Consider the following 18,012-nt stretch of genomic DNA (forward strand, 5'->3'; position numbering starts at 1 on the left):
CTGCTCAGCGAATTTTAGGCTTTTTTCCAGCGATTAAATTGCTAACTTATGTATGTTATATTGTACTCACATAGTGGTTGTCTTCCCAGCACCATTGTGACCTAGAAGAGCAGTGATGTGATCTTCGCAGAGGTCCAAGTTCAGCCCACACAGCGCTTTCCATTCGTTAGAGCCTCGTTTCGTGTACAAACCATGCACGTTTTTGACACTAATTCCAACAATTTTCTTGACATTCTGTTCCCTCTGGCTGCTGCTGTCCCCTATCATTCAGAAATACAAGATCAAAATGCTTACAATCTGTAAGATTAAACATGGGAATAAACTTAGACTACCGTAGATTTTATATACAGCTGTATCGATTCCCAGGGCGACTCGCACAAGTCCCTTTTCTTCATCTGCAAAAAATATTTCGATAACGAAAAGGGACTTCAGGAGCAAAAAAATACTTTGGGTGAAACTATTTTTGTTCCTGAAATAAGAAACGTGTTAGTCTCCCTCAAATTCACGAAAACTTTTATGAAATGTATTCTAAGTGTTATGCTATTTTTTTACTCTTCAAGAAGACAGAATTGTGTAAGTCGCCCTCGAAATCGCTAAAACGATATATGCGGTACGATATGAATCTCAGTGTTTTGGGTGCCTATACTGAATACTAGTCTTAGATATATTCTTTTAAAATAATACTTTTCTTTTACTAAATGAATACTTTCTAAACGTAGCTCATAATAAAATGTCGCCGTATTTCATCAAGTATTTATTCCAAATAATTTTATGCACTGTTATTATTTTTCGAATTCACATTTTTAATAACATATCAAAATATAAATGAAGTTGTTTGTGATTTAAGGTGATCAGAGAATCAACTCCCATACACAATGTTACCTTCGTTTTTTCCTTTACTTTCAAAGCCATCACTATGATAAGCAGAATTTTTCTCTGGATACTTCTGTCCACTCATAAAAAAATACCATGTCAGTGGCTTCCTTTCTTTACTTCCTGGAAGAAAAAAACTCAAATAATACATAACAAAGCTTTTTATATTCAAATCATATTATATAAGTTTGAAAACAAAAACATAATTCATTATCTATGGTAAATGTATCCAAAGCTGTGATCAATATATGTCACGATGCAGAAATTTGCATTAACAGCAATCGACATTTACTTATGCTATCAAAAATACAAATGAACTTCTGAGATGGTCGTTTAAGGAAAGTAGGCCACCAGAAGTTTTACTATACTGTATATTTAATATTTATAATTCTCACAATCATCATGAACAGCAAAATATTACATATTTAAATATTTAAATTTTACTGAGCAAAGTTTTCGTAAGCTTTACTGACTTTCGAAGTTACTTCCGGTTTTCTGTTCTTAGCAAGAGAAAATCGATTTTTAAAAATACAATATTTAACATAGAAAGTGCTAGAACGAAAAGAATGTACTGTGAAACTCTGAGAATTGCAGAATACGTTTAGAGAAGAGAGCAAACATATGTTAAGAAAGCGAGAGCAGAAGATGAGAAATATAGATAAAGAACATTTTTTATTTGTATTTTTGGTTAAATGCATCGGAGAGCAGAAAATAATTATCACAATATATATGATTAAAAATAAAATCAGAGGCTTTTAAAAATTTGGATTTCAAACCCAAACTGAAGAGATATTTAAATGATCTGAATGTAAATTATTATTATAAGTGTTATTTCTATGCTACCATTTCAATTATTCTCGTATATTGCTTATGTACGCTGCACGCTTTTGGTTTTACCCACAGATAATCAACAGTATTGTGATAACTAAAAAACATTTTTATTGCATTTAAGCATAACAAGGTAATAACTTGAAAACTTTGTTTTAAATTTATATTTTATTTTATACCTTTTTTGTCCGTGAAAGGGAACAAATAATAAATTTTAAAAATCAGTTTCTCGATATATTTTATTTTATATCTTTTTTGTCCATGGAAGGGAACAAATAATAAATATTAAAAATCAGTGTCTCGATATATTTTATTTCATACCTTTTTTGTCCATGAAAGGGAACAAATAATATTGAAAATCAGTGTCTCGATATGTAAGAAAATTGCTCCTTTTAACCAGCATAGCAATAAGGTTCATAACATACCTTTATTTGGGGATCCACTGATCTATACAATGATGCAAAATTACATTCAATTGATTTGAATTTAATTTAATTTTTTATTTAAATACTCATCACTATTAACAGCTTCACATACAAGATTTCACGTTCCGTCTTTCGAATTTGGAAAAATCGCTAAAAATGGATAAGCTAAAGTTAGGGACTCCCCAAACCTTTATTCAAAAAATCATGCTCCGATAAAACTGAAGGTTTTAATATTAAAATTCAGCAATGATTTGTTTTATCGTCAAGCAAGGATATTTACCAAAAATTCACAAAGTAATTGTTTCAACATTAAATAAAAAATTATGTTGTTGTTGCAAAATGTTATATTAACATCGCAAATCTGTAACTGTAGAAATTCCAACCAAATCGGATCGACAGATGTGCGTCAATAATTGATTCCAACATTTGACCCCCACAGGAAACAAGCAAACCAACCTAAATAAAAAACTGGTAAAAACCATTATGGCTGCGTCAGAGGTCTCCATTGCTACATAAGTGCTTCTTTCTTACTCTTTGCTGCACCTAAATAAATTTTAGAGAAAAGTGCATTTATGCCGTTTGATATTAATGATCTCTACATATGCCCTAATTTCGGCACCACAGCCCTAATTTCTTGTAAAGGCCATGACTGTATTATGCAAATTAAGACAAAGCATTCGATGTCTATTTGCTTAACAGAAGCTAACCACCCCATATACTCAACGAGGTTTCGGAATCTGAACTTAGATTGAACTAAGAGACTTCGCGGATGTTTGCTGTCCAGCTCTTGTGAATCGAAAAGGCCAAGAAAAGATATGTTTCATTGAATATAATTCCAAAATTATCATGCAGTTTGTACTCGGCTTCTTGCTATTTCCTAAAGAGTTAAACGATATAATTTCTTTCCCATGTGAATCTTAATAGTTTATGTTTTGAAACGGACTACATCATACTTCAGTAGTTCGGCAATTAAAATTGCCAAAAGCTAGATTTTATATGATAAAAATAAAGTTTATGAAGTGTAAAAAATAGCTATTGATGTACATGATGCTTAATTTATATTATGAATTCTGTATATTTTAATTATATATATTCCTCTAAAGGTTGTGGGAGTCAAATTACTTATAAAAGATGGCTTTACAATTCGTTACATTCTAAAATTTCGGCCAGCTCTTGACAAGTCTGCTTTTGGGCTGGATGTACATTGGGAGCTGGATGTAAATTGGAAGTAAAGGATTCAAGGCACAAAATTACGGCGTTATTTTGGAATTATAATCAAGAAAATGTCACTTATTTATGGAATCTTAAAGATCTTTAGGATTTAAGGATGCTTTGAGGGATACATGTATAACAAATATATGAAGACAATTCCTGTTCAATGTAGTATATGAGTTAATTTTCTTCCGATATATTGCAGTGGTGTGCTGTCAATAGAATTGAGAAGATAAGAATTGAATAGAATAAAATTGAGTCAATAGAATTGATATCCGAACATTTAAAATAAAAACACTGATAAATAAACTTTCATCTAGCATTTTAAAACATTAAAAGAAACATCATTTTACTTCTTTTGAGAACATATGCCGAATCTACGCAATCGTATCGAATCCCAATCGCCAAGAATCGCAACCGCATCGAATACGCAATCGAATCTTTTCTCTATGTACTTGGGTTGCTTCGGCTGTATGCGAATAAGAACAAAATAGTTTTCACCTGTTCTACAAGTATATTCATCTGTTCACCTTAGACATGCTATTAATTACTTCCAACAGACTGTAGCATTTAATTTTCGCACGCTTTTTACACGCTAAATTAATTTAAATTTTAGTGCTATAGATTAATTAGTGTTTATGAATTTATTCTTGTGGCACATAACAGAATTAAGAGTACATTGCTATTTTGAGTTTAAAATTTGTAGCCGGGGATAGAACAAAGAATTAGTCCCCACACAAGAGATCATCAAGGAGCTTGCGCAATGAAGTTATGAACCTACTTTATTGGCAAGACATAGATCAGCTCTCAGTATCATAACCTTGTGGTCTCGATCGCCTGTGCGACATTCAGTTTGGAATATTATACCAAAGAAACGAGATATAATCATAAAAGTTAGATATAATCCATGTGTTCATGAAACATTATACCCGTCATTTCAAAGTGAAATGTTCTACAGTTTCGAAATGATTTAATGATATATAAGCTGAGAAGTAGTCTGTTTTTTTTGGCTTTGTGTTCCTTTGAGACAAAAAATAAATTACTTTTTTATGATATTCATCAGATTCAGAAAATATTATTCATTGGGCAGATCACTTCAGATTTCGCTTCCTCATCTGATTTTCACAAATTTACCTTAGCACATTATGCATTATTGTACTCATTATTTTCATATACAAAATGCAGCAAACCTTTTATGTTAATCTTCTGCCTAACACGACCATATGCGAAGGTGCCCAACAATTTTGAGAATGAAAAAAAGAAAAAAAATTTGGTACTGAACCTCACTTTTTCTTTAAACCTACTATCTCCACAGATAATTAGAATCATCAGTAAACGCTGGTAGTCATCTGGTCATCTTGGAGAGGAACACAAGTTTTTTTATACTTAGTCTTTTTCGTTTTAATCACGGTACGTCACTGATATACTGTCGTAATGGTTTCTATACATTTTAAGATGCATATATGTGTGCATACTTAGTATAGAGTATTAGGATAGATATTGATGAATATGGCCGGGCATAAATTTAAGTGAAGCAGATGCGTTTACCAAAGGTTTTGTTCTAAATCTATATGAAAGCGTTTCCATTTGTCAGAGCTATAGCATCTAATACACAAAGTAATACAGCAGCTATAGGTTGAATTTAGAGGCGAAAAGAACTACGTACGAAAAACAAGGAATTTAAAACAAGGAACCGATAGAAATTTAAATAGAAATAATTTTAAAATATGCACTCAGCGATACTAACCTGCCCATATTCTTGTGAAATACCACGATATTAAGAAATAACCCAGAGAGCACAGAACCATGGCCATAAGAGTGGTACCAAAATTCATGCGATCATCAGCCACGGGGCTGTGCCATAAGTTGGACCACTGCACACCTTGTCCCTGGTCTTCGTACCTGTTCAGATAGAGGCAACCAAAGCAGAAGGAGGTGGAAACTAGTGCGCACTGTTAAAGAAAATCAGTTTGTCAAACATTTAACAATAATCATGAACATTAAATTTCATAAATTGCTCTAAATCTTACAAAATCTCAGAGTTGTATATACTTACAGATAATAGCTTCTGCCAATACAGGAAATCTAACTCCCAGGTGACAAATAATAGAAAAGGGAAGAAAGACAAAACGTACAACAGCACGGACATCAAAGCAGCCGTTGTAGCTCTAGTGAAGAACGCACTCATCAATTGACTGAAAAATAAACAAACACAGGTTATTCACAAAATTTTGCGTTGGAAACTTCTTTAGCGAAAACGTTTCAAAACTTCCGGGCCGTTTCATTACTTTAAACTACCATGCATTTATCAATTACGCTAGTGGAAAGTTTGAAATGTAATATCTTTAATTTATCATCCTCCTGGTCCTGAAAATTAATACTTTCCAGAATACTCGAATTTGATGTGACATAAGATGTTTAATTTCTGCTTCAGATTGCAACTGCTTAAGAAATCGATTGATTTAGTCACGATCTAACGTCTTAAATTACATATCTAACTCATATTACAAAAAAAAACACGTTAATTGATTAGCTTTACTGTAATTAATAAGAGATGCTTAATAACGGAATACATTAAGTACTTTGATGAGGAATAATTTGTTATTTAACGCACTCTGTATTCTTTATCACGGTTAAGTAAAATTAAATTTGTCATTATTTTTAGAATATTTGTATTTAATAAAAAATTCTACTTGAATATGTTAATGTCTGAAATCGTATTGCAAAGTCTGACAAAATTTTAATTATGGCAATTAAGGGCCAAAAGATTATTTTGCCAAAAAAATATTTCATCTTACATTATTAACTCGAATAGCTCTTAAGACAATGTGAGACAAAAATTTAAGCATAATTTCAGAACTCTTAATTTCACGTATAATTAAGAAATTGTTTCTTTCAAGTTGGATCATATTCTGTTTTATTATAGTAAACTTTAATGCTTAATCGCTAACTGGCGGTTTCTTGGGAAACTGCTAGTTAATTAAAACATTTCTGACTGCCACATATTTCTCTTTTATTCACTGGCCTTATAAGAAATATCTAAAAATATTTATTCTGATGAGAAGAAGCCAAATTTTCTTTTAAACTGGCATAAGCAGTAGTTATATAATTTGATAAACCATTCCGCTGCAAAAAACATTGGACTACTTAGCTAATTTTCTGGTTACTAGATTGAAATCGTCCGTTTTCTAACGCTTGCTTTCACATACTAAACAAACTATCTGCAAATTGATAAATCTGATATGAGAGCGAGCTTCTTTTGTGTCTGAATTCAACTCAGTGTGATTTATATTTAACTACAATATGTTTAAAATAAAGAGGAATTAAAGAGTTCAAGGTTATCCTTCCAAAGGGAAGAGGATATTCTTCTGTATTGTGCGTCATATTAACGTACTACTCTGGTGCCAATTCAATGAAATTATAATTACATCCCAAATTTTAAGTACCTAGAAACATATAGGTTAAATTAACACACTTAACGATTAAGCAAACAGAGAGAATGCATAAGAGACAATGTTATTGAGCGTTTTTATGGCTACGGGTGTCTGCATTTCGACATATATGTATATCGTTACATTTCCGTGCTTTTCCAGATCTCTTCTATCGCTTTGCGAGCCCTAGTCAGAAAATGGGTTCGAAGGGTTAGACAAGCGAAGAGATCTGATAAATCGTAGTTGCATAATTTACCGCATTTTCTTGAACATAACTGTGTTAATTTGTTTTTCTATAACCAAATCTGTATAGGTGTGGCGGAGGGGGGGGCAGTGCTTCGACTGCAGCTGAATTAGTTGACGATTCTTGGATTTAAGCTAAACGGTGAGTTTTTAGGAAATACTCGTGTGTGGCAGTATTCCCTAGACCAGGATATTTCCGTTCTTCTTTCTTTCTTTACCCCCCTTCCGGAAGTTGAAATTTGAAGGCTGTTTGCGAAGATATATTTGATGGCCTCAAGTATAGCTTAGGGTTAGTATGATGTTGTAAAGTTTAGTCCATAGATACCTCAAAGACTGAAGCCTAGTTGTACTTGATAACTTTAATACGTTCCTGAAGTATAACTTGTTGAAGCTGGAGCTTAGTTTGTTGCATTTTTAGCAGCAGCTTTGTTGATTTTTTTTGTCAAAAAGGGAAATCAACTTGTAGGTATCTAACTAAATAGTTAGAATTGCCCAGGTCTCTTTCACAAAGCGACACCTTCAAGTTTTTTATTTTCAATTAATATTTTAAAATTCAACAAGATGTGTTTCAGATACATTCTTAGTTTAGTGGTATAGTTGTGTAATAAGTTCTTTATTCTTGTATAAGCGATAAATTGCTATTAAAACATTGCATGCCTCACCATAAAAATTATGTAAGCTTACCAGTAGGCTATCAGAAGTATTGCAAAATCGAGAACGAAAAGAAACAGGATGATGGGGTCTGAGTTTGGCGTGATTCCTCCCCATTTAAGGACCAAGACGATACCAATCACAGAAACCAGGAGCACGCAGACGCCCGTCACAAACCAGGCTAACCAACTAGCGCTACCCTTCAAGCCCATGACTCGAAGGGTCTGAAAAGAAAAGAAATTAAAACAAAGTAAAATAAACGCGCACAAGGAGAGAAATACAAAATACATAATTATGCAAAAGAATAAGGCTTAGATAGACATAGATTTTATATTAGATTTCTAAAGCAATTGACATAGGTTTCTCTTGAAGGGAAAGTACCTTTTGTTATTTTTATCATGCTATCAAAGTTTTTTCTTAATGATTTTTCTTACTCAAGGACTGAGTTTTTTAATGTTATTACTATTGGCAGAGACTTTCGTTACTCAGTTGTTGATAAAACCTTTAAAAAATCCTCTTCTTCCATCCCTAAAGACACTCCCTTGTTAGAAACAACCACATGAACCTTGTTCCAGCTAATTTCTTTTTTAGTCCAAAAGGGCTTTATCTCTGAAGGACTATTGTTTTCGTTTTCCGATTTTGCGTTAGTTCACTATAAATATCCGTTTCACTTTTCAAACTGTTGCCACCAAATGTTAGAGTCCTGCATTATATTTGAAGAAATTAAATAATGAAAAATCTGCATAAATGTATGTATATTTCTAGCATTGTGATAAAACAAGGGTACATAGAACCTTCGAGTTTTGAATGACGTAATCCTAACGGAAGCCCAAATTTGAAATTTGTTTTATTATCAATTTCATATTTTGTAAAACTTTGATTAACAAACTCAAGGATTTCAAAGTGAGCAATGGCAACGTCGTAGAGAAAAAAAAAATTTTTTATCTCCAGTGCGCGAGACTCTAGCGGAAATTCTAAAGATATGCTCAATTTAACTTTATTTTGCTATATTGCTCTTGAACTGAATTTTATGGTTTAAGTGCGAAGAACATGATATTTAATAAATAAGAGTAACAGACAAAATGTAAAAAAAAAAAAAAAAAAAAAAAAAAAAAAAAAAAAAAAATCTGAAATGTTTCAGATTTTAAATTACGTCCAAAGGGGCGTTTTTTTAACGTTTTGAGTGTTACCTTTATTTATTAAATATTATGTTCTTTGCACTTAAACCATAAAATTCAGTTCAAGAGCAATATCGCAAAATAATGTTAAATTAAGCATATCTTTAGAATTTCCGATATACACAGTCTCACGAGCTGGAGATAAAAGTATTTTTTTTTCTATATAACGTTGCCATTTCTCGCTTTTAAAGCATTGAGTTTGTAAATCAAAAATTCGTTAAAGTTTTACAAAATATAAAATCTATAATAAAACAAATTCCAAATTTGGGATTTCAGATGCCCATATTCGCAGTAGGATTTCGTCATTCAAAATTCGATGGCTCTATGTACCATTGTTTTATCACAATGCGAGAAATAGACAATCATTTATGCAGATTTTTCATTATTTAATTTCTTCAAATATAATGCAGGACTCTAACATTTTGTGGCAACAGTTTGAAAAGTGAACCGACGTTTATGAGTCCGACGCAAAATCGCAAAATGAAAACAATAGTCCTTCAGGGACAAAGCCCCTTTGGACTAAAAAAAAAAAAAAAAAAAAAAACGACCATTTTGACGTAATTTAAAGTTATTTTATTTAAAGTTATTTTATTTAAAGTTATTTTTAATTTTTTTTTTCTTTTCAGTTACAAGATTACTTATATTCTTAATAAATTCAACTTTCAGATTATTTTCTTACCTATTCATAAAGTTCGTTAAGTTCATTTTTTGGTCCCTAAAGACTTTTTTACTGAATTTTACTCTTAGGGAATTTATAGTATCCGTTTTCACTGTAACTTGACAATATAGCAGCCAAACTAAGAAAGTCTGAAAGTTTTAAAATTTTGCACTAAACAACAAAAATCTCGCAATTAAATTTTTTTCCAATAGCTAATCATAACCGATCCTTTAATAACAATTTTGACTTCCTTTCCTTTTATTATTGCAAGGTAATTTTCCCCTTCCTTACCCCATGCTTTTAGCAGTTGGGAGGTTCGGAGTTCTAATTCCGAGGAGGATATCGCTGATTTTTCCTGTTTCTTGTTTCGAAATAAATCTTAGCTTTACAAAGATTGGCGCACGAACGTGGTGAACGATAATAGTCCCTGCTTGGATTGGGTAATTAAGTCACCTCCTCCACAGTCGCCTTTTAAGTGGAAGAGTAAGGAATTTTATTCTTATAATATTTAGAAGCACTTGTGGCTAGCAGTCGGGAAGTCCGGAGGTCAAATCCCGGCAAAGGGCATCGCAGATTTTTCTATTTCCGATCTGAAATAAACCTGATGACTTTACAATATTACCCATCAAACTTCGAGTATTGCGAGCTGAGAAAAGTTGGTGAATTAAGATTTCTTTGAAGTTTTAAACATTATCAAAAACCTTCCTGTCTGAAATTAATGACATTAGTTCGAATGCGTTTTTCTCATATTTTCCAAAATTTTAATGTCTTAACTTTTATTTTTCCGTTTTATTTTTAAATTATGAATGGTCCTATGTTCATTTCTTCTTTGGCCTCTCCTATTCATTTGGGCTATTTATAGGATTCTTTACTCTGTCTCCACAACATTGTTTTCCTCTTCTGGAGAAGAGGGATTTATGTTAGCCGTTCTCGAAATAAGTAAAGTTTTATATAAAATCCCCGCCAATACAATTTTTTTTTGCGAAGTTTTACAGAATAAAATAATTATTAACAAATACATTTCAAAGGTTTTTCTTCTCAGTTGTAAATTAGTTTTTCTAATTAGATCCATGTTTACACGAATGCACACATGTACAGTAATAGGCTGATTAAGAATTTTGCTATTCCAGAATAAAACTCTTAAAGTGTAAACACCTCTTATTCGGATAGGAAGTTCCACTTAAAACATTTTGCCACCTAAGAACTTTAATTACATGGAGCGAAGAATGTGCACTTTTAGGAAATTCTGCCTATTTGGTAAGATTTTAATGATCGTATACAAAAATTTCATTTAAAACATTTTAATATTTTCTTCGATGAGGGAAAATTATATTAATTCTGAATAGGTTGAGAACAGTTCCTTTTGATGTCTAACTATCAACTATTGATATACATGAAAATAGTCTCTAACTCAAGTGACCTGAAGATGAAATGTTTGGATGATTTCGGGCGAAATTTCAATCAATATAGCCTGAACATTTAAGTGTTACTTATGCTACTTAATTAGCAGCTAAAAATCAGTCCATAAGCATTTGCTACTTTGTTTACACATCTGCTGCCTACTGATTCCAAAATCCAGGAGCCTCCTACTACAATGAGTTAGTTCTACCCAAAAGAAAACGACTGCCTGAATTAGCTTATGTTTGTAAACGTTCATAATTTTTCTTTTTGACGCTATTTCGAGGGGTGAGGGTAAGCTGTTCATTACCTATCCAATTTTTTTAATAACATTTTCCTTCTAATAAATCTTCCCACTTAAAATAGGAACCTTGAGCTTCTTAAAAACCTTCTTAACAGCATTTTGCTGCTAATCAAATTTACGCATTAATAAAGTGCACACTATAAGGTATTTCTTCCTTCCTTCCAGGACGCATTCACGGTATAACGGCAGCACACTCGTCGCATATTCGAGAGATCCAGGTTCGAGTCCCGGCAAAGGCATTGCATATTTTACACGTCTCTCGCTTCAGAAAACCTCATGACTCTATAGTGGCGCCCAAACTAAAGGGTAGCGAAAGTCGGCGCGTATTCGAGAGATCGAGGTTCGAGTCCCGGCGAGGACATTGCACAGTTTTCGCGTCTTCACCATTAAAAAGCTAATGATCCTACAGTGGCGCCCGAAATAAAAAGGTGATGAATGTTCCCCCCTTTTTAGTTCGTCACTATCAGGATTTGGCAACTGAGTCCTCTAATTTCCAGAATCATACCAATCCATGGGCTGTTAATATTTCTAAAGCAATTTATAGAATATCCGATGCGAAGTTTTTTTCTTAAGGAGTCCATTTTAATTTCCTTAAGGCATTTCTTTCTTTATCTTGTAATGTCTTTAGGTTATGTCTCTTGGTGTTAAATTTACAAACCTCATCATATTTCGTCTCAATTTTGAATCTGAACCTTGAATTAAAATCTATAATAATACATAAAAAAACGAGATCTACTGAATTTTTACTGAGATGCCTGACTTTATTAAAATTCATTCCATTCCGGGAACCCACTACACTACACAGGAATGTTTCAACTGGCCACTGGTGTCAAATACAACGAGAAGTTTCGGGCAGCTCTCCTTGTACTAGCCCAACGATGCTTATGAAAAATGTGATATTTAGTTATAAATGAGAAACTAAACCGTAGCTTGAAAGCATCGTTGACATTTGACTATGACCAAACATTTGATCCAAACCGAATATTTTGATGTACGGACACATTATCCACCATTTAGATACCTATGCACATGCATTGGTAGAATGAACATTTTATAACTGGACCAGAAATCGATAACTTACCTCATCTAATTCCAACTCTCTATCGAGCACCCTTTCACGCACCAGCAAAGCCACGATGAACACCCAAGAAATAGTCATGACAGCTGGCATAGAACCTTTCAGCAATGTACCAAACCTAAAAGAGAAAAAAACTTACTAAGGCAGCTGAAAATGTATCTTTTCAAGTACAGTTGTGGCCGCGTATCCACTCATTTGGTATACGCAATATATAGAGGAGCATCCTTTCCAGTCAACATTAATACTAAAATGCATTCTGAAGATTCTTCAGATTACATTCTAACACCTCAAAAAAATTTAGGATTAAAATTCTTAAAAATTTAAAAAATAGTTAAACATTTAAAAAAGGTAATAAAATGATACAAAAAAGAAATAAATCAGCTAACTTTTAATACCTGAAATAATTCTTAATTATGAGTCCCCAGAAACTCAAGATAAAAAACATAAAAATCATCCATTTAAAACGGCTGTTTTTGCTATGAAATTATGTCATCCTAAATGAATGCTACATGAAAATTTTTAACTAACGTAACAGAGGAAATAACTGCTAAAACGTAATTATGCATTTCCTTTTCTGGATCATATGCGTATGAAGTTTTGACCAATACCATTAATAAATAATGTGGCAACAGGTTCCATTTTGCCCAGGTGGAAAATTTGCGAAGTGAAAATAATAACACATTCTTCGAAGCTTTATTGTTTTCATCAGCTCTGAAATAATACATGTAACTTGATAATGGACCACAGTACATTGAATTACATAGCCAGTAGTAATAACGTTTACAGCTATCTTGAAAAATATTTCTCCTCAGACGCTATCATTCGTGTCAGTTTGTATTTATATTGTTACGAATTTGGTATTTAAAAAGCTAATGTTATTTCAATTATAAATTAAATGGTTTTATTTCTCGCGCAGTGCAGCGCGTGACGAATATTAAAAGAAAGCTAAGCCGGAAAATTGAAAATACAAGAGCGAGTGCATTAAATAAAGAAATATCTATTTTTGATTTCGAGAAAGTACTAGAAAATTCTAGCGCGTGATTTTTAAAATCTTATAAAAGGAGGAAAACATCTCAGTTCGTGGTAGTTGCATAGTTTGTTGTTGTTTAGAAAACTGCTCTTGTTGATTGTAGCGAATTCGCGGATTAGCTTTCTTTAGCTGTTTTGAATTACGTTCTATTGGACATTTGAGTAGTTAAAAAATAACTGCTGTGAGATATTGCAATACTGCATGATAATTTGAGAAAATTTAAGCATTTTTGTTGTGATAATAATAAATTTTTGTTCATTTTTAATCGGTCTTGTGCATTCATTTCATAACGAACCCGTACGAACGCAACAATTTTTTGGAGGCACCGACGACTTTCAAGAAGAGCAGTTTTCTAAACAAAAATCAACAAGAGAAGTTTTCTAAACAACAACAAACTAAACAACTACCATGAACTGGGATGTTTTCCTCCTTTTATAAGATTTTATAAATCACGCTCTAGAATTTTCTAGTACTTTCTCTAAATCAAAAAGAGATATTTATTTATTTAATGCACGCGCTCTTGTATTTTCAATTTTCCGGCTTAGCTTTCTTTTAATATTCGTCACGCGCTGCACTGCGCGAGAAATAAAACCATTTAATTTATAATCGAACTTACATTAGCTTTTTAAATAACAAATTCGTAACAATATAGTTTATACGGCTATTGTTATATGGTTTCAGATATAACTGTAGCGATAATGTAAAAACCACTTAATTAACACCCAGAATACCGTTATCATACTGCTGTTATTATACTGGTAAAATAAATTAAGAGAATTTGAATATTTTATAGAATTGCATGAAAAGAACTGAACTGAAGGAAAAACCATTGCTTCTAGATAAAATGCAAATCTTGTACCGCAAGTACGTAAGCGTACACGTGTGTGTAGGCTGAACCGTAGAAAAGCAGGCTTTATAAGCGCGTGGAGGGTAAGACGAATTGCGTTCGCTAACACACGTTTGCGAACTTCTTGGTGTTATCTTGCAGCAATCGATTAAATCCACATCGGAACAGTAAAAATGAGTAACCACCAATGTTTAGAAGATGGAATGAGGTAGCGAATTGTGGGGAGGCTAGAGGCAGGCTAATCGCAAGTCCAGATATGCAGAGAGTTTAATTTAACGCCCAGCGTCGTGTGTAACTTATGGAAACAGTTCCAGGATACTGGATCCATCGAGAGCAAGTCTGGGCAAAGTCGTCCAAGACCCATGACGGCCAGACAAGATTGTTATTTGTCCATTTTAGCGAGACGTAACAGAGGGGCTACAGCTTCTCAGCTCTCTCGGGACCTGTATGCAGCCACAGGAACCTGTGTAACAAGGGTGCCTGTTTCCAAAAGACTGAATGAGAGAGGGTTGTTTGCCAGAAGAGCGGCTATTTTGATCACGCTCACGTCTGCGGACAAGAGAGTCAGACTAGGATGGAGCAGGCAGCATAGAGATTGAAGCACGGAGCAATAGGCGACTGTTCTGTGCACCGACGAGTTCATCGACAACGGCAGTCACAATACTGGCGGGACCTTTGCCATTACATATTAGAGCAGCACAAGAAGCAGCAGTAACGACTGTTCTCCAATTACATCTCTGAACTACTTTTGGACCGTTATGCTATGATCCAGAGGAGTATGAAACAAAACGTCTCATAAATGCAACCCATCCTTCACACCATGGAAAAGGGGTTGTAGCACACACCACCTCTCAGCACAGCCTCCATTAAAAAATAAGGTCAGTAAATGTCATCCATTCGTCTAACTACGGAAAAGGAGTCGGCCCACACATCGTGGAAAGATGACTCTGACATAAAGGATCAATATTATGTTTATACGGATGGTTCAAAAGTTGACGGAGAAGTAGGCTGTGGCCTTATAGTAACTAAGAACAAGGAAACGCTGATAACATGGAAAGGTCATATGGGACAGGATAATTCAGTTTACCAGGCTGAAGCAATTGCGATTCGCAAAGCTATCGAGTTAACATGCCCCCAGTAGGATCCACTATTAATATTCTTACAGACAGCCTCTCGGTCATATATGCCTTGCGAAATCCCAGACATCCTTCTCCTATCATAGCGGAAATTCAGGACACGCTGAAGGAGCGTTCGTCGACAATGAATATCCTCATATCTTGGATAAAGGCACATTCAAGGTAATGAGGAAGCCGACAGGGTAGCAAAAGAAGCAGCTCACAATATCGATGCACAATGCGTAATTACCAAACTCCCGTGGTCTCACCTTAAAAAAGTGACAAGGACAGCAGCTCAGCACCAGTGGCAATGGGAATGGGACTCTACCGAACAAAGCAGGAAGACCTATGAATATTACCATAAAGTTTCGCTCGATCGTCTCGAGTCATCCCACAAATAACGAGATTTGTGACGGGGCACGGGCCTTTCCCCTCCTATTACTATGAGAGAGGAATTGCAAATACCGAAAGTTGTGTCTGTGGAGGCATTGGTAAACCAGACCATTACTTGACCCAATGCCCTCTAACCGCACAGTGGCATGTGCAGCTTCCAGAACAGGCAACTTCTCATAAGCGTTATCTGATCAAACAGCCAGCATTTCGCATCAAAATATGCAAGATAATGCAGAAACTTGAGGAATTGGGAACAGATTTTGCAGTGTGGAGTAGTTCCCTGTCAATCTCTCTTCTATCTCTTCTCTCTTTCTATCTTTTTTTTTTTTTTTTTTTTTTTTTTTTTTTTTTTTTTTTTTTACATTTTTATTGTATATATTATGAAACATGTATGTATTACGGCCCACTGTATATATTATGAAACATGTATGTACTATGGCCAATGAAAATTATTATGAACTATGTCTGAATTATGTAACAGGCTCAATATATTATGAAACATGTATGTACTATGGCCAATGAAAATTATTATGAACTATGTATCTATTATGTAACAGGCTCAATATATTATGAAACATGTATGTACTATGGCCAATGAAAATTATTATGAACTATGTATGTATTATGTAACAGGCTCAATATATTATGAACTATGTAAGCAAGTATGAACTATGTAAGCAACTATCCACTATGTAAGCATGTATATGTATGAACTATGTAAGCAAGTATTATGAAAGATCTATGTATTATGAACTTCTTGTATATAAGCATGTACTATGAACTATGTAACTATGTAAGCATATATTATGAACTATGTAACTATAAGCATATGTTATGAACTATGTAAGCATGTATACAGGACCAATGTATGCCCTTATACGCCCCATGAGGTGTTGCCCCGGATAGTTGCGGAACCTGGACTAGACTCGAATAGTCTTAGTAAGCCGCACGGGTGTCCAGATTCTGCACTCAACTCAACTCACCGACGAGTCCCGTTTTAGCCTAAACACCGATTCTCGCTGTACGTTCATATGGAGAGAGCCAGGGACACGCTACCTACTCTCCAATGTCCACGAAATCAACAATTATGACGTTGGCGGTGTAATGGTCTGGGCAGGCATCATGTTGGATGGCCGCACACCTCTCCACGTCTTTAACAGAGGCTCTGTGACTGGTGTGAGGTATAGGGATGAGGTCTTGGAGCCCTATGTTCGCCTTTTCCGGGGTGCAGTGGGCCCCGAGTTCATCTTACAGGACGATAAAGCGAGGCCACATAGAGCTCTTCTGGTGGTCGAATTTCTCGAGAGTAAGAATATTCGCCGGATGGATTGGCCAGCCAGGTCTCCAGACCTCAACGCTATACAGCATGTCTGAGACGCTCTGGGGAGGGCAATTGCAACTCGCAACCCCCTCCAAGAACTATTCAAGAACTGAAAACAGCGTTGTTGAATGAGTGGGACCAATTGCCACAGGCACTGATAAACTACCTTATTTCTAGTATGACATCACGCTGCGAGGCCTGTATGGATGTAAGAGGGGACCCTACCCCCTATTAACCCTTTTCTTTTGTGTCTTCTGCAACCGCTGCTTTAGACTTTCAGACTCCCATGAGTGTTACACACGAACATGTGTGTCTATTATAACTGTTGAATGTTTATTTTGTTTTTATTATATCAAACTATGTTCACACAAAATTTTATTAAAATCTCTCAAGTAGTTCTAGAGATCGTAGATCATATATGAAAATTCTTTAAATTTATTTTCAGAATGTATATGATAGGCCATTTTACACAGTCGTGATCATCTCGGAAAATATAACAAGCAATTACTGTAGCACAATTGTATTGTAAGGCATAGATTATAATTTGTTCTCATACTAGTGGCTAAGGCTGTTTCATTGAACATACTGAAAGAACCAAAGCCACGCAAAGAGATAATGCAGAAACAATCAACTTACTTGTCCCTCTGGTGACAAGGATAGGGAAATTGCTGCAAATATTTCTTCACATTTTGAGGACCATCCGAGTTCGTCTGTAATTGCATGATAGCAGTATCTACAGTGTCTTGCAACTGGAGAAAACCTCGGAAATAACGTAGGTCTTCAAAAAAGTCGTCGTAAGGATACGGTCGCCACCACCTAAAAGGAGTTACGTTTTTATTTATCTGATGTGGAGGTATGTTTAATATTTTATGGATACCGTTTGAAATGTTTTGGAAAAAATAACTGATTTAACGAATAAAATTCTTTATTTAGCACGTTAAACGAATGCAACAAACATTTGGAATAATTACATTATTCAATATCCTTCAGACCCTGCTACACTGAGAAGCGAATCCGTCTGAATTAA

The 18,012-nt window shown here is 34.4% G+C and overlaps 1 protein-coding gene across 1 annotated transcript in view; it reads right to left on the reverse strand.

The window, feature by feature from the left end:
- LOC118197423 (uncharacterized) overlaps positions 1–18,012 on the reverse strand; it is a 235,726-nt gene that overhangs the window by 74,054 nt on the left and 143,660 nt on the right. The window contains exons 47-53 of the mRNA XM_085820180.1: positions 17,622–17,801; positions 12,283–12,397; positions 7,697–7,887; positions 5,395–5,533; positions 5,086–5,290; positions 883–996; positions 71–260 (exon numbers count right to left, since the gene is read on the reverse strand). Coding sequence (XP_085676306.1) covers positions 71–260; positions 883–996; positions 5,086–5,290; positions 5,395–5,533; positions 7,697–7,887; positions 12,283–12,397; positions 17,622–17,801 — 1,134 coding nt within the window. The remainder of the gene's footprint in view (positions 1–70; positions 261–882; positions 997–5,085; positions 5,291–5,394; positions 5,534–7,696; positions 7,888–12,282; positions 12,398–17,621; positions 17,802–18,012) is intronic.

The sequence above is a fragment of the Stegodyphus dumicola genome, chromosome 7, assembly GCF_044657685.1.
Source record: "Stegodyphus dumicola isolate Sdum_Otavi_A_Nest chromosome 7, ASM4465768v1".
In the NCBI taxonomy this organism is placed as follows: Eukaryota; Metazoa; Arthropoda; class Arachnida; order Araneae; family Eresidae; genus Stegodyphus; species Stegodyphus dumicola.